General features: G+C 39.3%; 2 protein-coding genes across 38 annotated transcripts in view; one reads left to right on the top strand and one right to left on the bottom strand.

Moving 5' to 3' along the window:
- The window catches only part of TMEM200B (transmembrane protein 200B), a 94,284-nt gene extending 70,164 nt beyond the window's left edge, over window positions 1-24,120 (top strand). Inside the window, exons 3-4 of one of the 2 annotated variants that reach the window (XR_014221810.1) lie at window positions 17,108-17,366; window positions 24,106-24,120. The gene's annotated coding sequence lies outside the window, so the exon portion shown is untranslated. Of the gene's footprint in view, window positions 1-17,107; window positions 17,673-24,105 lie in introns of those variants that run through there. The other variant, XR_014221807.1, reaches the window with a different exon arrangement.
- The window catches only part of EPB41 (erythrocyte membrane protein band 4.1), a 106,126-nt gene that overhangs the window by 6,744 nt on the left and 71,921 nt on the right, over window positions 1-27,461 (bottom strand). For 22 of the 36 annotated variants that reach the window (XM_082231512.1, XM_082231514.1, XM_082231515.1 and 19 more), the window contains 5 exons: window positions 13,779-14,255; window positions 12,489-12,617; window positions 5,635-5,736; window positions 763-843; window positions 92-216 (listed from right to left, as the gene is read on the bottom strand). In XM_082231512.1, coding sequence (XP_082087638.1) covers window positions 121-216; window positions 763-843; window positions 5,635-5,736; window positions 12,489-12,617; window positions 13,779-14,255 — 885 coding nt within the window. In that variant the 3' untranslated portion in view covers window positions 92-120. Of the gene's footprint in view, window positions 1-91; window positions 217-762; window positions 844-5,634; window positions 5,737-12,488; window positions 12,618-13,778; window positions 14,256-15,949; window positions 16,083-17,691; window positions 20,279-25,829; window positions 27,155-27,461 lie in introns of those variants that run through there. The other 14 variants (XM_082231507.1, XM_082231505.1, XM_082231499.1 and 11 more) reach the window with 8 other exon arrangements.

A 27,461-nucleotide genomic window follows, 5' to 3' on the forward strand; every position in this document is an offset into this window, starting at 1 on the left:
CAACCTTCAGTTGTGACTTAGGTGAAAACCTTGCAACGCTTTATGATGCAGCAGTGCTAACAAAAAAAAAAAAGGAAAAAAAGAAAACTACCTGATAATATATGTAGCTGGTCTTGTTATTTATTCTGCAATCTCAGTCTCCTGATGGACAACCACCTTGGTCACAGACATGTCTGGGTGTTGCTCCTTTGCTTCTCTGATGGCCTGTACCAGAACCTGAAGAAAGATGGCATAAAGAACAAACTATCTTGAATCAAGTTTAGGGCAACAACATTTTGCTTCCTATCACGATCTAACTTTACCAACTATTTCCATATTGTAATGAAGGTTTGCAACCTATCATTAGGGAAAACATTTTTTGGATCAATTTAGGGCAACAAGGTTGTGGCTTATTTACTGGGTTCTTTTTCTGATCCACCGAAAGGTCACAGGGCAGCTTTCAATATAAAAATATGATATTTAAACCAGTTAAAACAGTTTACAATACAAAAAAAATAGGGAAGGTCTTAAAAATGTATTTCAGATGTCAAAGGCCAGGGTAATGCAGTGTCTCTTCAGTATAGAATGAAAGCTATGCACTAAAGGTTGGCAGAGTTCAGAATCTGGCTAGAATCTTATCATGGGTGAACTTTCAAATCCCTCTGGAGACCCCAAAGGTCATGCAATATATCTTGCATATTTGATCCGCCAACTGCTCCATTGATAAAAGTGCCAGAAACAATGTGCACATACTCAGAATAGTCACTACACTAAAAGTCTTACTTGATCATGATCAATGTCTGCATCTCCTGTGATGACAATTCTTTTTTCAATTCGTGTTTCTGAAATTCCACCTTTCACAGTCTACGAGAGAGCAAACAGCTTACAATGCAACAATGCCAAAATGTTAAAAAAATAGTTTTAAAGAGAAAAACAAGCCTAGTTAATCAATCAGAGCAACCAAAAGGTCAAGTCAGCAGGAATGGTTCATAATTAGATCTAGATTAGATGCATATCACTCTTTGACAACCAAATTCCTATGATTGTAAGCTTAATAGATATGCAAATGATTTTCCTACTGCTGTCACAGGCCTGGTTTGCACATCATGGTGAACATAAGAGAACAGGGGCTCCTGGAGAAGAGACTGCAGTTGTTTCACTCCTTCCTGGTCATTCTGCTGATGAACTGTGCTGAGCTAAGCCATGGTTTGGTTTAGTGTCATCTGAACCCTGGCTCATGGCTTAACTCTTCCAGGCAAACCATGAGCCATAAGCAATAGGACAAGCTTTGGTTATAGCTCATGCTTAGTTTGAAGAGACATAAACCACAATCCCAATTTCTAATGATACTCTAAACCAAGCTGTCGCTCGGCTCAACTCAGCACAGCAGCAGAATGGCTGAGAAGGAACAAAGAAGCTGCAGTTTCCTTCCCAGAAGTTCACATGCTTATGCTAAGCCATGATTTAGCTTAGCAAGACATATGAATCAGGCCATAGTGAGAAATGTGAATGGATTGTGTGATAACTGCTATCACAGGTTTGTTGTGCTTATATGGCTCCCAATGGTAGCTGCGTTTTACACAATTCTTAGCTTGTTCAAACCCACAATAGTGACCAAGCTCTCAGGGACACTATCTCCTTTTTTTTCAAAACAGGGATCTGAAATGGAGACATGTTAGATTCCACTCTAGCCTGGGCTAGACTCCTTTGATCCAAAGCTAACATTCAGGACTATACTGGCTCCTAAGAAAAGCAGACTACAGCACACCTAAGAATACATAAAGGACATCAAAATAAAATTGTTTCAGAAATTACTTTTCTCTGCTGACATCCTAACAATGCAAAAAGAAAGAAAAAGAAATGGATGAATTTCCATATAGACACGTATCTTCAATGTATGAATAGTTAGAACCGCACTTAGATCTTGCAGACCTTTATCAGACACAAAGTTTGTGTGTCCACTTAATAACTGACCTAGTCATTATAAAGATATACATCTTTGTTTCCTCCTTTCCCTATTCAGTTTTTGCATAAAAAGCTAGTTCCACATTAAGAGAAATAGAGGGAGAGGAAAGACAAAGAGCAAGTACAAAAAAAGAAAGAGCAAGTAGAAAAAAAGTTTTTGTCCTATGGTCTGATAAGATGAATGGTCACATCTACATGGGGGGAAAGTAATATCTGAAACAGTCCTGCTAACATTTGCCTTTCTACTCGGACTACCACCCAATTAGAGAAATCATAGTGGATTCATTGTGTTTTAGTTGTTTGACTACACATACATATGAATGAAAGCAACAGTTTTTATGAAAAAACATGTTTTAAAAACATATTTTGTTTTTAGATTCTGCAATCTTTCTTTTAGATAATGTTACAGCAAGCATCAATTCTTGATTGAGAAAGAAGAGGGGAATTCGCCTTAAGATAGTGCTTGCAAATACAAGTACTTGTATTAAAAATGATACTTTAAAAAATCCACTGGACGATTGAGATGCGTCTTTAGTCCTTTTTAAAAATAAACTTTATCTACTTGACTGAAAGTCACAGTTCCACTTTCAACCAAATTCATGCTAGCAGAAAACTCTTAGATTCAAACACACACTTCTTATACACCAGGAGAACTGGTACAAAAGCAAAGAGAGGTAAAGGTGTATAAGCAACAAACCTAGCCATTGAAGGAATGCTGTGGAAGATGAACAGAAATGCTTAACAGCACAATTCTTTCATAATCTCATCATCCTAACCTACTGGCAAATTTATTCGCCTTCTCACTCTGTTAGTCCAAATGAAATGGAGCCCAGAAAACCTTAGATTGTGTATCAATTTGATCCTTTTAATGTATTTTTGTATGTTTTGTGGTATTTTATGCACTGTGATTTGCTATTTTATTGATTATAGATTAGTAATTCTTTATTGTAATTGATAAGCATAAACTTTTATTATATGCTGATGCTTAATTTTACTGTTTACTATTAGATTTCAATGGATGATTGAATATTGCTTTTTTGATATAAGTTGTTTAATTTAAAAGTTGTTGTGTCTTTTTAATATTGGATCAGATTGTTGCTATTAATGGTTGATGTTTTATTATGTTTTTAAATGTGTTGGAAGTTGCCCAGAAAGGTGGGGTATTAATAATAATAATAATAATAATAATAATAATAATAATAATAATAAACATGCTGAAATGCCTTTATCTTTGTTAACACAAGAATACTTCTCCATTATTAAGTGAAACCATGCAACACCTAAACATTAAATATAAATTCCCCTCAGGAGGAAGACATGGACCTATAAATATCCAGTACTTTGGAGGATAACTGTGGAGAAAGCCATCCTTTAATCCAACAGTGTTTATGGAATTCTCTTTTATGCTAAGTTACACAAACAGTTGCTTATCTTCCTATTATTGGAGAGGTTGTCCAGTGAGGGGCTCCCTAAGAGACCAAAATAAAATTGTTTCAGAAATTACTTTTCTCGGCTGACATCCTAAGAATGCAAAAAAGAGATGGGAGGAATTTCCATTTAGACACATATCTTCAAGTATGAATGGTCAGAACAGCACTTAGATCTTGCACTGAGAGCAGGAAAGATTAGATGAGCCAAAATAAGAAAAACCTTTATAAAGAAAAATGATGGCAACATCAATGACAAGGAAAAGAGAAGTTAGACTATTCATTAACTCAAAGGAACTTGAAACAAAATACCTTTTTCACTTTACTCGTTTACATGTTTTCAAGCCCTAGGAAAGAATGGTGCTCATTATGTTATTCCTGCCCCTTCCCTTAAGTAATATGTGAACTTGCCCTACCAAAGAGCAACGGTATAAAGGTAGAGGCAATTACTCAGTTAAACCTAATTAGAAGTAAAGCCCCAAAGAAAGAGCAGGCTGAATCCACAGGGTTCTGTGCAAATAATGTCAGAGAAGTGGGGTGGTGATACTTCTATAAGTGAAACCAGCTTTCATACTCATAAAGATTGTAGACATCACTTAAGTTGCAAGAGTGGCAACTATTCTAGAATGAGTAATGTACAGGATGGTGACAATGAACATTAAAGCATTCTTTCTGGAACATGGACCAGGATTTCCCTTCCAGGGTCAAGTTAATGGGATTGAGGATAACTGAGATTAGGGAACCATTGAACTGTCAGTCACATCATCCCTCAAAACAGAGAGGTCTTTTAGCTTCCTTGACTAATACATTTCCTTTAAACAAAGCTGCCTTTGAATTCTTTCTGGTGGCTGCCTTCAAGAAAAAGCTTACTGCAGCTTTGATGCCCTCAACTTTGGTGCTTTTCTAACAAGTAGCAGTAACATTGGTGCTGGAGGAGAGCGCATCTGCAAACAAGAGGTAAAAATATCTTGCATTTGGCTGCTCTACTACATGTTCGTTTGGGTCAACTGTATTGCAACACACGTGGCATATATATTTTTCTGCCACACATTTTCACAAGTGATGCATCTGGAGAGATCTCCACCAAGTAGTAAAGCTTGCCACATATTGTGAAGACTATCTGGAATTATTTCCACGTGGTATCACTGCAGCTAATAGCTACAATGTTTGAAAGCCACTTTCCACATTAGTCATCTGAAATCCATATAGGCTCGTTAACACAATCAGGTTGGTTGAACCATATGAACATTCCAGTATTACAGCCATCTTGAAGGACCGTGGAGTATGGAAGCAAAGTGAAGCAGCTTCTATGGGGGGGAACACATAATGACTGAAGCCTTATCTAAATATATTTGTTGTGCTTTAGAATGACTTGGTATTGGAGATGGCTTTCTGTTTTAGTACTAGCATCTAGTGTACAAAGGTCAGTAGTAATCTGTGCTTATTGGCAATCTCTAGTGGCTATTTGTGTTTCTCAGCAATCTCTGACCTTGATTTCTAAAACATAATGGGTCCTTTAATGTAGGCTAGCCCCAGCAGAGAGACTATGCTAGACACATACGGCTAAACACCATTTCTTTTGCCAGCAACAGTGTGCTGAGCTTGCTCTATTGGTTATTTCAAATGAATCCTGTGTCCCAGATAATGTTAGCAAATGGTCTCTTCTCGGGGTAGCTACCCACTTATTACTTTAACAACATGGAACCTCCTGTGAATAGCTCCCAAATTGGAAACACCTGTGTACCTAGCTTGGGGAAAGACTTCCGTGTTGAAAGATGTTCAAAGTGGGGTTAGTATGCATTTCTCCAAGCTAGAAAGATCCAGGTGGGTCTGGTCAGTGTCTGGATAGACCATCTGAGGACAGTATATATGCTGCCTTGAGTTCCACGTTAGGGGAAAAGGTAGGTTATGTATGTTTAATGAGATTTGTTCCCATCAGCTTCTTTCCATACCATTGGAAAGAAGCTGAAAATGGTAGGGAAAATCCTGTTCAACAGTATTCTGAATACCATTTGTCCTAGACTGAAACCTTCAAGTGAAGCATCACTGGTGACTGTGTCACATCTAGAGTACTGACAGGACAAGTAAAAGGAAGCAGACACGAGCCCTACAGTCAGTAAAACTCTGATGTGCCACAAACTGCCAATCCCATTAGAGAGGGGTCACCCAAAGACAGACAGAGACTAGAGTTTGTACAACTCATTCCCTGTCAACGCAAATAGCTTATCAGTGAGGTCACACACTTGAGACTATTGTATTTTACCTTTGTAATCTGGGTAGTGGTAGTGCTGCTGGTGGTCTCTGAAGTGATGGTCTGAGCACTTAGCAGAACTCCAGGGTCTAAATCCCCACTGCCATCATCAGTCTATGGCAGAGATACATAACAAGTATAAATTATCTCCTTGCTCACCTAGAGAGAGTTGTTTGTTCAGCAGAGAAGGCTATAACGGCAAAGTGTAATGAGCCAGAAGGCTGTTGGTAAATTTGCAATAATTTAATGTTACTAATCAAATCTGCATCAATGTGGCACAGGATTGCAACTAATGGTTGTCTTCACACAAAACATTAAACCATAATTTAGCACTACATGAATTAGATATGGCAAGCCTTAGTGAAGAAGCATCGGGTTTCCACGCTCTCCTCTGCGCCTTCTGTGGGGTCTGGAGGACTTATTCACCAGCAAGTCACAAGAATTAAAAATTTGGTATTAAAAACAGAACCAAATGGAATCAGGTGGGGCCTGAAAACACATGTCTCAGCTGTCAAAGGTGAGGGCAATGAGGTGCATCTTCACCTTTCACCAAACAAAACACCTCTGTGAGAAAGGAATTCCACAGCTTAGGGGCCGCCACAGAGAATGCTCTTTCAGGTTACCCCCGCAAACTTCCATGGATGATGGAACTACCAGTAGGGCACTCTCTGAAGAACTTAACCCCCAAGAGGGTCTGTAGGGAAGGAGGTTGTCTCTCAGATATTTGGGGGTTAAGGTGTTTAGGGCTCTAAACACTGGTGTGGGCATCCTGAATTGAATCCAGAAACAAACTGGAAACCAGTGCAGCTGTTTTACAGCAGGGGTTATATAAGTTCCAAAGGCAACCACAGTGAATAAACTGGCTGCTGCATTTTAGACCAGCTGAAGTTTCCAAGTCATCTTCACGGGCAGCCCTATGTAGAACTCACTGCAATGATCCAGAAGCAACCAGAGCACAGAATACTGTAGTCAAGTAATCTCCACCCAAAAGGGGCCCTAGCTGGTGAAGCAAACATAGCTGAAACTCCTAGCCGCAAAGGTCACCCGGGCCTTCAGTAACAATGTTGAATCCAGCAGGACCTGCAAGCTATGAACCTGCTCCTAGTAGTGCAATCCCATCTAGAAGTGGAAGTTTTCCCACCTCCTAGATTCAAGAACTTGGAACTCATACCACCTCTCTTTTCAGGATTCACTTTCAATTTGTTCAATTTGTTGGCCCCCACTCAGCCTGTCACACCCCACAAACACTTGTTTAGCACCTCAGCTGCCTCCTTTGATTCAGGTGTGTGTGAGAGAGCGAGAGCTGTGTGCCATCTACATATTGAGGGCACTTCACTCCACAACTCCTGATGAGAACTCCCAGCAGCTTCACTGAGATCTTAAATAAGACAGAACCCTGCAGGACACTACAGGAAAGCTCTCACGGCACTGAACAGTGTCCCCCATGACTACTTTCTGGAAACAACCCCGTAGGTAGGAGCAGAACCACAAAAGTATAGTGCCCCCACCCGCCTTGAGTCATTACAGAAAGATAGCATGATCAATAGTATGGAAAGCCACTGAGAACTGAAGGAGAACAAGAAGGGCCATACTCCCCCGCTGCCCATCTATCTTCTGACAGGTGTCATCAACCAGGGCAAGCAAGGCAGTTTCATTGCCATGACCAGGCCAGAAGCTGGACAGAAATGTATCCAGATATTCAGTCTCTTCCAAAGTTGCCTGAAGCTGGACCACCAGCACCATCCTCTTGAGCAGCTTGCCCCAAAATGGGGTATTTGCCACTGGGTGATACTGAATACTTCCAGGTCCAGAGAAATCCAAATGGGGCCACTTTTACTCATCGAAGGTGGAAAGCTGTCCAAGATTCAACAACAAAGTGCATTACTTTTCATATTGGGCCTGTTGCACAGACAATAGCTAAATCCATGGCAGCTGGCCATGAAGACCTCCAGCAAGCGGTAAGCCTGAACGTCCCCATCATCATACTTTTCAGTACAGCTAAGCTAACTGGGTCAGGGAGCAAAATGTCTGGTACAACAATATAATCCGTTGTCAGCTGTGGTCTCTAATTCAGATACTATGCTTTCCATGTTGCATGGGTTAGGAACTGGACAAAATTGCTAAGGTAAGAATTTCTCCAGGTTTTTGCCACTATCTTTTGCCCTTTCTCTTAGTCCTCAGGTAATGCGATACGAAAAGTCCCCAGAGAAAGCACACTTTCCAGTCACATTTCCAAAGTGAACTAGTCTTTTAACAAAAAGGGCTAGATAACTACATAAAATATGTTTTGGTAGCACAGTGCAACCTTGCAACCATTTTTAGGTACAAAGAAAGTTTATGCAGAGCAAGGTGCATCAAAACTCATATGTGCCTAATGTGTCAGAACATCTAAGCACCATCCAAGCAGTGATGCTGCTGTGCAGAAACAAACTAAAAAAACCTAAATCTTAATTCAACACCAAGGTTTAATACCTGCTGAACAATAATGCTTTGTTTCCTCAGAATCTGGTTAGTGAGCTGTTTGACAAAACTTGTAGCACCCTCAGAGTTACTTCCTTGTTACCACAATGGTAGCTTGAGCCTCAATCCTGCTTCTGGAGTTAGATAGCCGCACAAACATAATGAAGTAAAAGGGGAGACTTGGCTCAAAGAGGATAGCCATAGTATGTGTTGGGGCAGGTGGTTACCTCTTTTTGAAGGGGGGAAGAAAGCTTTAAAAACCCTATGCGAAAAAAGAGCTTTTTTTTTCTTTAGTGAAATCTAACTACAAACAATGACCTTGATAGTGTGTGTGTGTGTGCGCGCGTGTAGTCTAACAATAAAAAAAACTTCCAAGGGTCACCATGACAGATTAGACTGAAAAAATTAGCTATGCACAGGTTCCTTTAGCAAATGGATGCTTAATCTGCCTTTACACATATTTGTGCCACAGTGAGATATCTGCTCATGTACTTGTTCATTAGAATTACATATTAATTAATATTTTACAAGGGTTTGTGAAACTTACTGAAATGTCAAATGCAATACCTTCAGAGTGTCCACTAGGTGGAAGCAGCATCCAACAGATATCACACAATTTCCAAGGTTTCAACATATTCAAATATGATGAGGACATTTTAAGCATCTCTCAGGTGGTGTCAGCTCTAGAATGTGTGGCTATTCCTTGTATGGTTGGCACAACATAGCACAGAAATTGTGTTAATTCAGCAAGCAAACCTCCGTGCCAGAGCTGACCAAAACCTACTTATACATGAAGTTACTTATACAGTGGTGCCTCACAAGACGAAATTAATTCGTTCCGTGAATTTTTTCGTCTAGCGAATTTTTCGTCTTGCGAAGCACGGTTTCCCATAGGAATGCATTGAAAATCAATTAATGCGTTCCTATGGTCAAAAAAAGTCCGAACAAAGCCAAATTTGGTACAACAAGAGTTTATTAAGTGCTCTTTAAAGTCACACATACTGTAAAGAGCATTTCAAAATTCAAACCCAGAATTTTTTTAAAAAAACAGCAGAGTGGCCCAATGGTCACAGAAAATCATAAAAATGCAGAAAAAAACCACAAGCTTCCAGATTCTTGCAAACCCCTCCCCAACTGTTTCCCCAGCCACCCAGCACACAGAAATTCAAATCCAGAATTTTTTTAAAAAAACAGCAGAGTGGCCCAATGGTCACAGAAAATCATAAAAATGCAGAAAAAAACACACAAGCTTCCAGATTCTTGCAAACCCCTTCCCAACACCAATTCCTTGAATTGCAAACACCCCAACCCAAAATCCAAAACCCCCCAAAAAAGTTTTAAAAGCTTAACTTACCAAATGGCTGCAAAAGAAGTTTTGGAAAAGCTTCAAAAATCACCAAAGTCTTTAAAAACCTCAAAAAAGGCTACTATGTACACTGCGTTCTATGAGTTGCTCCTCGAAGTCAAGTTGCAACTGTATTAACGGTGTTAAGAAAAAGGAAACAAACTTGCAAGACGTTTTTGTCTTGCGAAGCAAGCCCATAGGGAAATTCGTCTTGTGAAGCAGCTCAAGAACGGAAAACCCTTTCGTCTAGCGAGTTTTCCGTCTTGCGAGGCATTCGTCTTGCGGGGCACCACTGTACATGAAGTTGAGAGGGATTTTTATAATGTGAAGCTATATTCAAAACATATCAACCTCTACAAATGCAGATAATTTTAAAACATGTAGTGGATAGCTAAGCTCTATACCACCTATTTAGGAACAGAATTTGGACATATGCCAGATGATAAACGCTATTCTCTGTCAAAAGGCACTCAAAAGGCACTACCAAAATCTTTCACTCAAAAGTTCAAAAGCATTAAAACTAAAAAGGGCCAATTAAAAAAAATTAAATTCATATCCCAACATTCCTCCTAAAGAAACACCAAGAGGAAAAAAATGTTGCATACTACATTCACCAGCCAAATGGGAAATGCATTTAAAAATGAAAAACGTTTTTTAACATGCAGACAGAAAAATAAAAAGGATAGATCCAAGCAGTTCTTCTGAAGAAGTGTATTCCATACAGAAAACGTTGCCACTGAGAAAGCCTTACCCTGTGTCGTTGCTAACCTTATTTTAGCAGGTGGAATGCAGAGATTAGAGAAATACATTAGAGAAATTAGTTCCTAAAGCATGAAGGCTCTAAAAGTCAGAACCAACATGCTGAACTGGCCTGAAACAAATAGGCAATCCATGCTGTGAAGCCAGGACTGGAGTTCTACACTGTCTGGGGCCTCCCTCGTTTAATATGGAAGCTACCACATTCAATGCCAGCTGAATTCCAACCAGACTTCAAAAGGCAGCGATAAGTAAACACATTGCAATAATCTAAATGGGAACAAAGCATGGGTGACTGAAGTAAAATCCTTATAAGAGAAAAAAGGGTGTAGTCAGCTCACCAAGCAAAATGATTAAAAAGAGTGTTCCTCATCATGACTGCCACCTGAGATCAAGGAGCAAGGCAAGGTTAAGTAGCATTCCTATGCTGTATATTTGCTACTCTAAGGGGAGTGAAGCCTCATGAAGAAGTCTCTAACCCAGTAGAGGCTGGTTCATTAAGATGAACAGGGAAGACTTAGCTACTCCTGGATTCGATTGGGGGGCGGGGGGTAAAGCAGGGTGTCATACTTAAGATACTCCAAAACTGTTGAATGATTGGCTGAAGTATCTGTGTATAGATACTAAAAAACAGAAGAGATCACAGATGGAACTTTTTGCTATGCCACAATATAAATCCCCAAAGGGTTGAGCAATAGTCACCCACTGCTATCTTCCAATTCTGACCAATCATGTAGAAGAAGAACCACTCCAGAGCAATGCCTCCAAATCCTAACTGATTAAGCTGCCCCCAAAGGATATGATGGTCTATTATATGGAACATCAAAAAGAATGTGCCGGACCACACTTTCCCTTTCAGATAATACACGAGGGGCAACAAAAGAGGCTGAAATCCCCAAATCTGCCCTGAACCAACTGGACTTACTCTTTCAAATTGGTTTCTCTTAAGAGTTCCTGCAACTCTGCCACCACCAACCACTCAATCAACCTGTCAGTACTGCTCAGTCCAAGTTGGTAGGTTTTCCCCCCCCATTCAGGGACTTTTCAAATTGGAACACTTTCCCACAGTGATACAATAATCTGAGTCTTATTAGCCTGCCCTAGGTGGCAGGGTTAAAGTGAGCTCGTCATAGGACTCAGATCTTCTCTACAGCCTTGGGTAGCAATAAATCAAAACTTCCATCAAAAACTGACAAGGAGGTGCATTACACACTTCATTGTGGCCTGCAGAAAACATGAAGCCTTGTCAGAGTGAATTCTGACACTGATACTAGTTCACTGTATTGTATACAGTGGTACCTCTAGTTGCGGACACGATCCGTTCCGGGGTGCTGTTCGCACCCTGAAAGGTCCGCAACTAGAGCAGTGCTTCTAAGCAAGTGCAGAGCACAATAGAGCGCTTCTACGCATGTGTGAAGCACGAAGAATGCTTCTGTGCATGCGTCGAAACCCAGAAGTATACACTTCCAGGTTTGCCACGTTCGCAAGCCAAAAAGATGTGCAACATGAACCTAACGCAACACGAGGTATGACTGTATAGGGAAAGCAAAACAGACACAAAACTTGGCATATATATGCTCACACAAGTTATAATGAATGCATGAGGATGAAAACTACATGCTCAGAAGCCACAAGCTACTTTCAGTTTTGATACTTCTCCCCAGAAAGTCAATATCCACTGGGTAGGAAGTAACTCCCTCATTAAATTTCTCCTAAAGGGTTAATAATCAAGAAGACAGTTGGAGTATCAAAACGTCTAGAAAGTTTTATTGGGGCTGCAATCTTGCTGTGGAATTAATGTAATATGTTTTAAAATTGATGTAAAGATTGTAAAGGTCTAAAGGTTCAAGTTCAATCTAAAGGTTCAGGTTCAAATAGCTGTCTTTGACCACTGCAGCCTCCCCTATTAACGCACATTTTCTTCCCTTTCTTTGTGCCTTCCATGAGTGTTGTGGCTATTGTGCAAGCATAGTGGGCATAATTCTCATATAGTTTGGGAAGCTCTACTCATTGTGATCGATGCAGGGGGAAAACAGCATTATACCACTCTTTTCTGCAGCAAAGATGCCATACATATATGTACAAAAGTCTGAAAACTCAAGCCCGATCAGACTTCCCAGATATGTATTTATGTTTGTGTTTGGTGCAGAAAGCACTGGTGTCAACAGTGGTATTTCTCACAACAATTTAAACCTGTGAAGCTCCTCTCAGGTAAGCTTGTCCCATTGAAATCAAATTTTCTAATTTTCACTGAGACTATTTACACTACAACAAAACTGTACCACCAGATTATGAAACAGCCTACCTGTGCAGCTTCATAAGTTATAGTCTTGGTCTCTGTATGGACAATAGGAACTTCTTTCGTTGGAATTTCACTTTTCACAGTGTTCGACACATCAGAGATAGTAACTGTCTGAGTCTTCACAAGGGGTGGCTACAAAACAGGATTTTAGAGAGAGAGAAATCACATTTAGTACCATTAAACTCTAACAATATTACTGACAACCATTCCAATACTGATCTGATAAAAGCAAAATGGACTCCATATAGAAATTTAAATTGCTATGTTGTTTGCACTAAAGGCACATTTTGGAAAGTCATCTGTCAATGTTTGGAGATAAAATACAAATAACATTTTCCCCCTAGCTTCCTGGCCAAATGTGACCATCTGCAAACTAAAATATGGAAACTGTTTCATAGTTAAAAGGGTAAGCCAAATTTAGCATGCAGATAAGAATCTTTATGGTTAGGAGGAGCTCAAGTCTGATTAATATGCTAGTATATTAAGAGATTATACAAATGTATGATTTCCAGCCAGTGTGAGATGTGTAGAGTCCAGTAGCTTCTATTAAATCAGCATCAGATCATTATTTATGGATATTCAAATCTCAAGAATAACAGGAAAAGAAAAATCAGCTGTGCCACCACCTGATAATTAATCAAAAGAGAATGTAATATTAGTAAGAGCACCACCAGGCTTTTCCCACTCTGTTATGTTCCCTTCACCTTTTCAAAGTCTGACAGATATCACCTTGATTATTACCAGATCAAATATTGAGGTATTTTAGCAGATGGGATTGTTAAGAACACTGGAGCAGGCAATTTTTATTTATTTTTTACTTTGATGGGTAAATGCAGGTGTTTCCTCAGAGATTTCCAAATCAGATGACTATAGACTCAAAGAGCTATGTTTTGTTCTTGTAAATGGAAAGACTTGCGGCGCTGGCTGCTTTTAGCTCAATATTTTCTGCAATGTATTTACAACACACAGAAGACATTTAGCACTATCTCATAAAATCTGATGCCTTTTAGAATTGGTTTCCTTTTCTTTTAAATATATTCTGCTTGAGTCAGGAGACAATACTTTTTAAAAAATTGTTTTAATAAAATATACATCTACTTTGTAGAGGAGGGGAATCATTCCTATAGACTGGAGATTAAGTGGTTGATTAGTTTGGGGAATATTTCAGGCCATCGAAACATAATCCTTCTTTATGGATTTATGACATATGCTTGCTGCAGTGTTTGTAGAATGACTCCGAAAATGTAGCAGAGAAGACTGCAAAGAGAGATGTTTCAAGTTCACATTTACTACCTGGAAACAGCGAATGAGGGCAGGAAACTCATTATCAATACTTGAGCTGTGACATTCTCCATTTAGCTCGCTAAGTGGCTCACTTGCCCCCTTTCCCCCTTCAACATCACAGGCTTCCTCCTCTTGTTCGTGGAGGTGCAATGGAGGTGAAGAAGGGATTTTATAGACTTCCATCTCATCCTGTTTTGAGTCCTCAGCCTCTTTCTCCATATCTGAGTAAAATCCCTCTCCACACCTTAGGTCTTCCTTGCTCTCACTGAGAGCGGCAGCAGCAGCAGCACCCTGCTTCTCCTGCTCCTTGCTGCTTGCGGAAGAAGTGTCAGATTCACAAGTATGTGCAGACTCCTGTGGGCTTGACACTGGGCTCTCACTAAGGGCCATTGAGTGCTTTGAGACCTCCCATTCAAAGTGAGAGGTAATATTTCCCCCCTCTGCCATTGCATCCAGATCCTCTTTGAAGGGAGAGTCACTCGCACTCTAAAATGAAATGAATACACAAAAAGGCCAGAAATTAGGAACAGGGCACACTAGAAACATAGACCATTTTAGCACATGTCAATTTGAAAGGGCCTATATGCAACCTATTGCAATCCACACAATAGAAGATCAGTACAGTGGTACCTCGGTTTAAGAACAGCCCTGTTTACAAAATATTCAGTTTATGAACCCCCGAAAACCGGAAGTAGTGTCCCAGTTTGAGAACTTTACCTCAGTCTAAGAACAGAATCCGAACGGTGGAAGGGCATCGGCGGTGGGAGGCCTCATTAGGGAAAGCGCGCCTCGGTTTAAGAACAGTTTCGATTTAAGAACGGACTTCCGGAACCGATTAAGTTCATAAACCGAGGTACCACTATACTTCAAGTGTTTTGAAAAATGGCCAAGTTGCAGGTAGGCCTGACACAATGGAATTAACAGCATTGCATATCCTGACAGCAGAACTTCCAGGGCCAGGGTGGGACACCCTGCTCTGCTTTTTGACAAGGTGGGGACAAGATGTCACTGTCCTCTCAACTGCTCTTCCTTCCCTTGTCTCTGCCAGCAGGGCAATAATACGTTGGAGGTGGGAGATTCAAACATCACTGCCTGTGCTGTCTAATACACACAGATATGGTGGGATCACCATGTGTATCAAGCCAAACCAGATGAGATCTAATGGATTTCAGACTACCCCCAAACTGGACTGGGGCAGCAACAATAAGGGGGCAGAGGGAAACCATCTTCCCCTGTGCTGTTTCCCTGGTTTTAAATTATTCTCTCCACAAAGCTGGTATTAACAGTGGCAGGGAAATGAGACAGAAAGCCATCCTGAACCTATCTTTTCCCCTCCTCAGCAAATGGCAGCTTCGGTGTGAGCATTAACTAAGAAAAATGGCACAGGAGAAATGGGTTATCTTTCCAACACTGCACCCCCTATCCTCACCCTATGGCTGCACACAAGTCTTCTATAGTCCCACATATGGATTGGCCCTCATTGGCACAAGGAAAATGGCTGACGTTTGTGACATGCCTAGGCCTCTCTGCATCTGCACTATTTCCATTTCTAAGCAGGCAGTGAGTCTTTTAAAAACTAAGTATTAAAGGGTTGTCTTCACCTTACTGAGAATGATCGATTCCTTTAAAAAGACTTCCATAAAGAGAAGGGGAAACCACATTTATTGCTGTATATTGAAAAAATATATTATCCATGCAGAAGAAAGTTCTATATGACTTTAGAAAGCTTATATTTCTTCCAAAGAAAGAGTTTGAGTATACAATGCCTTTTCCATGTGGCCAAAGTTCTGATGAGTTGGAATGTCTACTTTTATATGCACCTCTAGGAGCCATCACAGTTGCTGATGCTTCCAGCATTGCAGAACACATCAAGTATAACTTTAAAGCAGACAATATTACTGTTTTGTAAGAGTCATGACAAGAGAGCCCCAAACATACATATGCCACATTCAGAAACCACACTGCAGCCTTAAGACGATATCACACCAGATGTGAGCACATTATTTAACCGTTTGCAATGGTGCTGTTTGTCTGAATATCATATCTGATCGCTGAAATGCTGCAGTTCTCAAGCAATGAGTTCTTTTGATCTTTTACTGTAAAATGAGTAACAAAAAAAGATGATGTGAAACAAAGAAATCCACAACCTCCCTAAAAGAAAGCAAGTGTGTCCATAGCACCTGAGATACTTTGGAAGACTGTGCCAAGCCAGAGGATTTAACCAAGGCTGGTGCTATTCTGTCTTCCATCGTGCGCCTGTTAGAAAGTTCTCAACTACGTCTTCGTACATCTCTGCGAGCCCTCTAGCTAGAACTTGAAGGAAAGGAATAGTAACAGAAGAAAAGACAAGAGTTAAAACATGCACAATACCAGAAAACGTGCATAGTAAGTAGGAAAATCTTAACAGGAAAGGGGGAAAGAGAAAGCTATAAGCCGCATATGTAAATCACAGACCACAGTTTTAAATAGGATGATATTTTTCGAAAGTAAATTTTCCACATTTAGTGGAAAGGATAGTTGGTACAGGCAATCAAATAAGCAAGTGGATGTTTATATAGCAGAATACAAAACATCAATTATTCTTAAACTCTGCTTTATTTAGTAATGGGATAAAGCAGTTGAATAATGATAAACAGTCTAAGGAACACTTATTTCCTTTAAAATAAGTTTTTTAGATTTTTGCCCTGGTATCTGCAAATGCACATGCACACTCCAAGTACATGCACAAAAAAGGGTGAGCTTAAAAAAAAACCTTACTTGTTTCAAGATTAACCAGACAACTATATCTCATTTAGCACTTCTTTCTGTATTTATATGCAAGCAAAAGAAGTGTACTTAAGATTGCAATCCTATATATACATGAGAAAAAGGGATACTGAACTCCATAGATTTACTCAGGTCCAAATCAAATGCGGGAATAATATTGAGGAGGGGAGCAGCTGTTCTGGGCAGCAAATTAGGGGGGTGGCAAACAGCATCATACCCTCCACCTTTCTCCCTGCCAAGCCCTCAGTAGGCAGCAGGAACTGTGCTTTTATATGGGAACTACTCACTATCAAGCAATAGGAAACGCCTGGTCAGGGCATTGCATGTTAGGTAATTTGATAATGGGCATGAACAGCCACAGCACAGGGAAGCTGAGCTTGCTTCCTACTCTCATTCAAAACTGTTAGCTTGTTTCCTGGAAATCCTATTGAACGATGACCATCTTTAGCTGCAAGAGCAAAAAGCTGTGGATGGATCTTCCCTCCTAGCAAAACTAGGGTCTCACTACTAATGGGAAGTGGATTAATTATTTTAATTAATTAATTATTTTAAAGTGGATCTGTTTATTTTAGGGAGGTGCAGAGGGTGGAAAGAAGTCAGAAGAATGGATGGTAAAGTGCCCTCTCTTCATCCTGTACAGTCATAACATTGTATCCTGAACACCTTGGCTACCAAACAAATCGGCTCCCGAACAATCGAAACCCAAAAGTGAGTGTTCCGGTTTTCGAATGATTTTCAAAAGTCAAACAGAAGCTTCCTGCAGCCAACCAGAAGCTGCGCTTTGGTTTCCAAACATTTTGGAAGTCGAACGGATTCCATTTGACTTCCAAGGTACAACTGGATATGGTAATGTAATGTATCACAATTTCCTTCACCCTTCACCTCTTTCCTGTCATCTATTCATCCTCTGGCTGCCTTCCTGCCCTGTTCTTTACGTCTTCCCTTCTTTCCTTTCTCTCTTTCTCTCAACTTGTTTCTTTCCTTCCACCACCTTTTTCTCCTTCACTGGGATGCAGGTGACGCTGTGGTCTAAACCACTGAGCCTCTTGGGCTTGCTGATCATAAAGTTGGCGGTTCAAATCCACATGACAGGCTGAGCTCCTGTTGCTCTGCCCCAGCTCCTGCCAACCTAGTACTTCAGAACCTAGTACTCCCTACAACCCATAAATGATATGAAGAAATGGTGATTGGGCATAGTTGCCAACATTATCATATTTCCTCATTGCTTGTATTTCAAATTTCATATCCATCTGCACCTTAAGATTTTTCCCTTTTTATGTCCTGTTCCCTTTTAAATAAAATCTAGATGACTAAGGCTATCTTTTCCCTAGGCTTCCCTCACTTAAACACCACTGAATGATAAATAATTATAGTAGCTCAAAAGCGGTTATTCACAATCAGGGAGAAGCGGGTAGCAGTGGAGACTCCCCCCCCCCATGGCAAAATTTCTACATCTGGAACTGGATTTACTTATCTATATTTATAAACAGCTTTATACCCCTCAAGACATCTTACAATAGTATGCCATTTAAAAATAAGTAACATATATAGCACCTAATATTAGTATCTTACAATGGTGGGTTATAACCTAGGGTTATATGTCAGTCATATGAGCAGAAAAACCATCTTGTTTAATACAAGTATTTTGGGAGCTGGCCATTTTATGTTAAAAATCTTATCAATCGAATACTCAACATGATCCTACACAGGGCTGTAAATTTTGATGCACAGCCCTTTGCTTACACTGCAATTGTTAAAGCAGGATCCTATGTAAGGAAGGAACAGATCCATTCATTTGGCTCCAAAAACCCCTTCCATCTTCCTTGCTACAAAGTTTAGTAAATATGTGCCTTGTTCAAAGGATGGGCTTTTCTCATAGCACTCAGGGTGCTGTGCTAAGTGTACAGATGGGTCTAACCCTAATTTTACCCTTCCAGCTCCACAGCAGCTTTTTCACAGGGTTCGTTCCACAGGGTCAAACCAACCGCTGAGAGCTCTATGCCTGAATCTGGCGCCTGATATTTTTAAGAGCCAGAAATCAGACTTAGTGAATTTGAACAAACTTTGCTCAATGGGAGAGACAACTGTCTGCATTAGGAATAACTTGCTAAATGTCTGGGAAATTAGGAAATAGTCTGCAAAAAAATTGCAATTTTGATTGAGAATAATGATCAAAATATAAATACTCAAAAGGCATCTATAAAGCAAACATGTTTTCAACACACAATAGCTGCAAATGGTCAGCCACATGCAAATCTGAGGGGGTGGGAGAAGCATTGATAAGATCAGTTGGTGGGAACAACTTTTTCTTGCCACCGGATTGCACCACCAGCCAAAATTAGCTTCTTTGAGAAGGTGAATACTTTTACACACACACACACACACACACACACACACACACACTTTTACACTTGGGATTCCCAAGATCTTAAGCCTAATAAGCCCCTTGCATTAGCACGCTGCTGCTCAAGGGTGTATTCATTTGTATACATAAGAAAGCATTATTTATTTTATTTATTTATTAAATTTATATACCGCCCTATGCCTGTAGATCTCAGGGTGGTTCACAACATAAAATTACAATATAAAAGAGAAAAATAGCCTGGCAGAGAGTTAAGAGATTAGTCAGGGAGAAAGAAGTTTCCTTCTTATGCCCAGAGCCTCAATCCAGAACTCCCAAGGTTCTAAGTGATCACACAAATATCAGCTACACATGAGAAGCTAGCCATATCTGTGACAGCAACACGTTTATTCTGGTGCATGAACCAAAATTTCTGATCTTACCAAGCTTCTCCCTACTATACCCACTTTAAAAAAGGTATTAAAAAAACTAAATCAAAACCCAAATGGACTGATTTTTTAGGTGCCAAGACACGACTTTCATCAAGTAGATGGATAGCCTCCAAAGGAATCAGACCATTTGTTTCTGACACGTTGGCATAAGATACTGCAGCAGTTTTGCTAAAGCCACATATACATATATAATTTACACAGGGGCAAAAAAAGACACAAGATGCAGTGTTCCCTGAATTTCTTTGTAAGCCAAAGCCTGTGGGGAGTTGAATAATGCCAACTGGTTGCTATATTACATGTGGTGATCCAGAAGCTCACTGTGCCTAATAGAACTCTGATGCACTTCTTCATTGACTGATATTCCCATGTGCGTGTCACCACAGTGTGTGATACAATTGTTGACATTGCAGCAAATGGGGAAGGCCATTATTGGTGGGCTTTTGGATCAGGTAGAGAGTATACATAAAGGTAGCACCAGAATAAAATAAAAATCAAGTAGGGGATAAACTAATATTGCTAAGTGCAAAAGCAGCAAGGATTGGTCCTGCTTTGTTATTTAGTTACACTTGTAATTTCTGCCTTGCCCAACTACATGCATTTAAATTATGCCAAAATCTTAGATCTCCCCAGTAACAATTTTTAAAATGGTGCAGCTGCTCAAGTATGCATTACTGTCATAAAAGCCTCACAGGCATAAGATGATGCATCCTGAATATATATAAAAAATTATGTAGAAATTCTAACCAGCTGATCCAATAAGAATTCCATGCTGTGTAGCAATAGTATTAGGTTATCCCCTATATTGAAAGTCTGTGCAGAAGACGACACATCAAAAAGTGCTTAAAAGTGTGCATTTAGCAATTAAGTAGGGGTTAACTTTATAATGTACCACACTCACCAGTTAGAATTCCATAGACCAACATCCAATCTCAACAGGGCTGTCAAAAGTACTTAAGCAAGAAGTATTATGAAGCAGAAAATAGAAATCCCTAATTTAGCATAACTGTTCAATTGTCCATTCTTACAGAAGAAGAAGGGTAACACTTTCAAGCAAAACGACCATTAATTTTTAACTGCAATTTGTATATCTGGATATATTAGGCAGATATTAAAATTGTTAACAAACTGACTACCACCAGAGATGGATTTGTTTCTGAAAAGTGACCAGTCAATAAAACAAAGGAATAGCTAATTCCAATTTGAAGTAAAAATAAGCAACATCATAACTGCATTTTAAATAGGAGTTTGCTGCCATGGATTAAAGTTACTCTTTTCAAAGACAACAACAACAACAACACCAAAGCTATCACAATTTTACTTTTCAAGGTGCTGAACCATTTAGAAGAAAAGTTATTAGCAAAAGTTATTTAAATAACCAATCCTCTCCAAAATAGAACAAAATTTTGTAACAAACACACACACACACACACACACACACACACACACACACACACACACAGGATGAAAGACTATATGTTCTATGGATCTACACTTTATGACATCACAAAATGCTCGTTTCATGCATTGCTTTCTTCCTTTGCAGAGGAATAGGTATTTACAATAACAACTTCATAATTTGCATTTGTAAATATATTACAAGAACTCAAGAGTAAAGTTCAAAGAAGTAATTATGTACCAGTGTTGCTTCAGAAGGTTATTTAAGGTCTCAGTTAAAAAGTGCTCCATTTAAATGGGAGTTCTCTGCTGTCTCCAGAAATCCAATAGGCACCACATGAGTAATGTCACTTCCCACACTGCTCACATTAAGAATCACTTTCAGTTTTCCGCAATATATGAAGCAAGAAAATGACTTGGAAATGGGGTGTAGACTCATAGGAAAAAGAATAAATATTCTCTAGCAGGTTATTTGCTTCTAAAATTTCATATTGTTTCATAATTCGTGTCAAAGCCTTCTACAACGGTAGTTTCTTAAAGCCAAAAAGGAGGCTAATGAAATCAGCATGGCAATCTCTTGCCTGACAAAATCATGCAAAAGCTAAACAGCAATGAATTTACATAACACTAAACTGAGAATGAGAAATATATAAATACGCTCATCACAACACAGACAACGCTGTGACATATTAAAATCATGACAAAATAATAATTCACCTGGATGTTATGGGAATCTCATGGATATCACTGAAAACAGCATCCCCAGTGTATTCTCTTCTCCCCAATCGTAACATAAAATGTGCAATGCAAATATCAATTAGGTTTTCATGTTCCCACAAGTGGCAGCCCAATGAAGAGGAGCAAGGAAAGTGAGCCCAATAATATCATAATCACACATTTTATTATACAATATGCTACTGGTGGGGGGAGAAGAGGGGCAGCTACTGCCGAGTCTCTAGTATCACCTAGCGTAGTGTCACCCTAAGAAAAGGCATTGCCTTTTACTAGTCAAATTGCTGTGTTATATTTAGTGCAGTATTGCCTACTTAGATTAGAGTCAACAGTTCTCCAAAGTCTCAGGCAGAAAAAGGTCCCACAAAATTATGAGAAGAATGGCTTCCATAAACTGATAAACCTCTGGATGGCACTTATGTAAAGTTACAAATGTAGGCAAAATCTGAAATACATTTTGCCAAATTTGAGCACACTTGAAGTGAGAACACCCTTTTTACATGGGAAAAGTCTTGTTTGTATGTATTCACCATAAGCAGATATGTCTGCTACTCACTGGTCAATTATGTAAATACAGATCAAACTATGTAAATTAGCTTTCCCCTCTCTCTGACTTTCTGCAGAATTTATTTTTGCCTTCCTTAGGTGTTAGATTTTTTTAATGCAGTGTAGTATAAAGTTATAGTATGCTGTTTAATGCAATATAGTGCGAACATTCAAAGGGAGTCAAACTGGCTTAGTGGTCTAACTTACACAGTGGAAACCACTGAAATGATATATCTTTTAATAATCCCTTAGCACTCTCCAAGATTTAGTGAGTGAAAGATTTAGCTGTAGTTTTGCAAGGGAAAGAAGAACATCTACGCATAAACCAGTTTCAAAGGGTCTACTTTAGTGTCACATAAAAAAAGTGAACTAAGGGTTGGCTGTACAGATGAAGGAGCTGGGGTCATGCAGGCCTACTTAGTGATTCTATAAGGCAAAGTACGTAGACTGCAATCTGAGATCTAGTTAAGGAGGACAAAATCTGAATCCAGGTCCCTCAAGTCCAGGATCATCAATCAAATTTAGCCTATGAGGCAGATCCTGATAAAGATCTGGCACACGGAGCCAAAAGGGTTTTCCATTCCTGATTTACGGAGAAGAGCAACCAAATCCAGAACAGCTTTCCCAAAACAGTTGAAACTATCCCACATAATTATCTCCATCATGTCTGGATTAAGCTTTAGTTTATTTACATTCATCTAATCCATTATAGAGCACAAACATGGTTTCAGCACTTCCACTGCATACTAATGGCCTCTCGCTTCAAATCCCCAGATGTTCTCACTCCAGTGTTTCAGGTCTAGGTAGCGCAGTTGCTTAGAGCATGGCGCTGGTAACACAAAGGTTGCAGATTCGATGGCCATGTGGGACAGCTGCATATTCCTGCATTGTAGGGGGTTGGACTAAATGATCCTCACTGCTCTGATCAGAATAAACAGATAGTCTATCTAAAAAGATACCATGGTCAATGAAAGCTATGAAACCTGCCAAGAATTAGCAGTTGCAATCCCTCATTCTTCTCCATTTTTTAGGGTGACCAAGACAGTTTCCTTTCCATGTCAAATTCAGTAAAGATACCAGATTGCAACAGATGTGGAGAATGTGTAATCCAAGAATGAATTTAGTTGCATGGCCACCACCTATTTGAGCACCTTACATAAGAGAAGAACAGTCACTGGCTGATAGTCTTTAAGACCTCTCCTCCCTGGAAAATGTTGTAAGCCAGAAGGGTTATGAGTCATGCAAACCAGTGGTAGAATGCACTCCTCTGATAGCCCTATCCACATGCTCAGGCCTCAACAACTGAAATTCATCTGATAAAACTGGTCCAGAGCTTCTAACAGTTCTGCATGAGCAGCAGAACTAAAGGCATCCACACAGGTTATAATAATAGGGAGAATGTGTTTATGAACGATTGTGTCAAACACCAATGCACACCCCACATCATTATGAATGATTGTGTCAAACACTAATGCACACCCCACATCTTTGCATCCCAAGGCCACTCAGGAATCCATCCAGATTCGTCAGCTACTGGCTGATATCAATTGATAATTCCTCTATCAGAAAAAAATCAAGTTACATTGATGGGGGAGAAATCAGGAAACAAAAGTTTCCCACCAGTTTATTTCATGGTCTCTTTTCAACATTTACTCTTGCTTCCAAGTCTTACTGCTCACAAATTCTGCAACTAAGGTCTCGTGGCACCCAGGTTTCATGGCAAGAGTATCAATCCCAGTTTCATTCCTGCATCTACGCTTCTTACCCCTCCTCAATATTTTGCATTCTTCTGTACAGAATTTGATAGAGATCACAAAGGCAGATATTCTGAAGCTGTTTTACAGAACTGGCTCCTATGGGAGAGAGCCTTCCACTTATGTTCTCTACCTTACAAGCTGCATTTTCCAAGATAAATAGGAGGGGCGGAAAACACCCTACAACAAACTATAAGGAGCAAGAGATTTTTCAAGTATAAAAATAATGCAGTATGTGTTATAGTCAGGGCTCAGCAGGAGATGATTGCAGTGAATGAAAGTGTTGAAGTATTTGCATTGGTAAATTGCATGGCTGAAAAGTGACCAAAGTGCTCTCTATCTTTCTACAGAGCATTCCAAGATGACCTACATTAACTAGCAGAATGGCTCAAGCAAAATTCCTGAACATTATTATTATGGGTAAGCCATCTGTCAGTGGCTAAACATCTTTCCCCCCAGCAATGTTTCAGGAAACAGATGTTTATCCACATCGCTAAGAGTACACAATACATTACAGGAGAATTTGTAATTCAATATTGTCACACACACATACACACACACACACAAACACACAGCGTTTTCTTTCCTTACATTTGTCTGTGCATATGCACATACACAAACATGATTTTCCGAAGTCATATTCTATTCATCTAAAATAATATTCACAATGTGTAATCAGTGGAATGCAAATTGAATCTGATCTGTTAATAAGTAGCTTGCCCAATATATGAAACCAACTGTCCCATAAGCCTTCCTTCTAGTAGCTCAGCTTAGCTGACTATCATAACTCAGCTCTCAAATGATTTATGAAATTCTCAGCATATTCTCTGGGTAAAATACCCCTTCACCTGTCAGCGCAAGTGATTAGCCAAAACCTTTTATGTTTTTATGCTTTAAAAATGAGATAAAGAAGGTAGATATCAAATAGCTAGCCAGACATTTACATCTGGGTGCTGTTAAGAGTCAAGCAACATGCAAAGGTTTAAACAAACAGAGTTTTACCATCTGAACATATGCCTATTACACTGTTAGATCAACTTAACTGAAATCAACACTATGAACATCAACATGCACAAAACATGTCACACACTTATAAACATGTTACTTCCATACAGATAACTGTTACAGTGAAAGTGAAACACAGTTCAGTAAGTATGATACAGAAAAGAGATAAAGCAACAGAAAGACATAGGAAGAACTGGACTTGGAAAACAGCAAAGATTACAGTTTTTAAGCATCACTTCTAATAAATGATTGGTTTTCTACCACCTTAAACGCACCACAAACAGAAACCAGAAGTTACAATCTTTTCATCTACAGAAGAGTCATACAGGCAAGATAAATAACCATAGGTGCATATTGGTGTATTGTTTTATACACAAGGCAGATTGAGAAAGAATATGCCACCCTCACTTCCAATTTCAGGCAGAGATTGATGCAAGTTCCCTTCATTTTCTACCCAAGCAGCACCTGGCATCCTAACTCACTCTGTGCAGTCATACTGATACTCAAGACACAATTCCAAAACAAACGTCTTTAAGATTGAAGTGTCAGCAGTCTTTAGTAGTGAGGTGTGAAATTCATTTCAATTTATATTAAATGAATTAATCCAATTCTCTGCAGTTTACTACACAGACACACACCTCCGCATTCTTCTGAAGAGCTTTGTTTAATTACAGGTGGCAGTTATAGGCTTATCTTGCCCTCTTAGAATAGGATTTTTAATAAAATCATCTTAACAATGGACATAAAACAGTTCTTGAAATTAATTGCTGCTTGGTTTTTTAAAAAAATTCTCAAATGTTTTGCAGGATATGGAGGGGATCTTTTAGGGAAATCATCATATTTTTTCCTTTCAACAACCTGCTGAACTCAAAAGACCAAAATCAAAAACACATAACTGACTACATTCATGATTAAAAGCCCGACATAGTTTGAGCTTAAAAGGACTGCCAAAACCTTCGTATTTGTTATATTGCAGCTTGCAGGATTATCCACTGTGTCTCTTCCAAGTATGCCAAACTGTATTCTGAACAGTGTTGGTGCAAATGTGTGTGTGCATGTGCACTTTAAAAAAAAAAAAAGAGTTTCAGAAGACTCCTTGGAAGATTGAACTAGAGACAGAAGGGTTAATATGGAAAAAGGCATGGCAGCTTCAGCCAAGAGTTGAAGAGCTTTATAGCCTTGATGATATTTCACAGAAGCCCTCAATTTCCAAAATCACAGAAAAACCAGCCACCACACAGTCAGTGCAAGGACCACCAAAAAAGACATCATAAAGGGAATGCGTGGAGAAGGAAAAGCTCTAGAGTATAGGCGGCATGTTTTGAGCGATTTCTGCTCTTCAGGAATTTGAATAGAAATCTTTGCCTGGATTTCTTCATTTGTTTGTTCGGGCAAAGTTCCCTCAGTAGCTGTCTCTTGCTTTTTATTATTATCTTCATCCTGCACTAACAGAGGACGTTCCAGTGTCTGCTTTCATGGTAGAAGATCAAGAAAGACAGAGAGATGAACAAAATGACAGGTGGAAAGTGCTCAAAAATGATACTCGGGGATGTGCAAGGACAGAAGTCAGAGAAATTGACATGAAGTTAACTAAAGTGTGCTCTGCTGCTGCATTCAATACATTCATCCACTAATCCTGTACATTGGGACCAGACTATAGGGACAAATACGAAGTGCTTTCTAAGTGGGTAAATTATTCCTAAGTTGATAATAGTTTTCAGTGGAGAAACCCATTTAATGTTAACTCCACCCATGTGCTAAAATACATCTTTCAGCATTAAACTGTAGAAATATTTGCAAAACAATATCCTTGTTGAATTACAAAGAGAAACACTGTTGTACAAAACGTTGGTCATAACTTCCTATGCTACACTGATCTTCAGAATGGCATTAATTATTTGATACTTAAATTGTAGTGCAAATATAATTGAATTCTGTCAAAGATATTGCCATGGAAGATAGTATCAAAAGTTCCACTTCAAAATTATATTGTGGTTAAAGTGCAAAGTGTTCAGTCACTTGAAAAACCAATAAGCTGGAATATTATTTTTTTAATGTTACAATTACAAAGAATGGAGTTACTCCACATTGATTTCATCTGTGTCACCAGTGTGTAAAGAAAATAAAGCACAATACAAAGCTATATTGCAGTTGTATATGAAAACTAAGTGTAAGCTAGAAAACAGGGAATTTCTTTGTTTTGGTCTGTTCAAAACATATTCTATACGTTTATTTTTGCTATGTATGGCAAATGAAAGCAGCTATCTAGGAAAGGAAAAAATTAGCTCTCAGCTCTCTCAGCTGAGTCAATCTTCTTTGATCAGCCTGATATTTGGGGACATTGTCTTTGCACACCCCTAAGTGATGGGTATCAGGGAGGAAGTAGCTGGGGGGCTGGGCAGCAAAAAAAATGATAATGATACAGAATGCAAGAGAATTTAAAGAAAAACAGGAAAAGAGAGGAAGACAACATAAAAAGAACAGGGTACAGTTAAACTTTCATAATTGCTCTCTCTCTCTAAATATATGGCAACATATTCATGCAACTTTTTCAATCAGCCATGCGCTGAAAAAAAGCAACTGAAAGCTGCAAAAGCTTGCAGCAGTGCAAATCCTTTTTGAAAGTGTTAGAACAGGAGGCTGTGAGAGATGAAACTATTTAAAAAGGCAGCCAAAAGAAAATGCCACTCAGCAGCTGCTG

This window comes from Podarcis vaucheri (assembly GCF_965113315.1).
Source record: "Podarcis vaucheri genome assembly, chromosome: 7".
NCBI lineage: Eukaryota > Metazoa > Chordata > Lepidosauria > Squamata > Lacertidae > Podarcis > Podarcis vaucheri.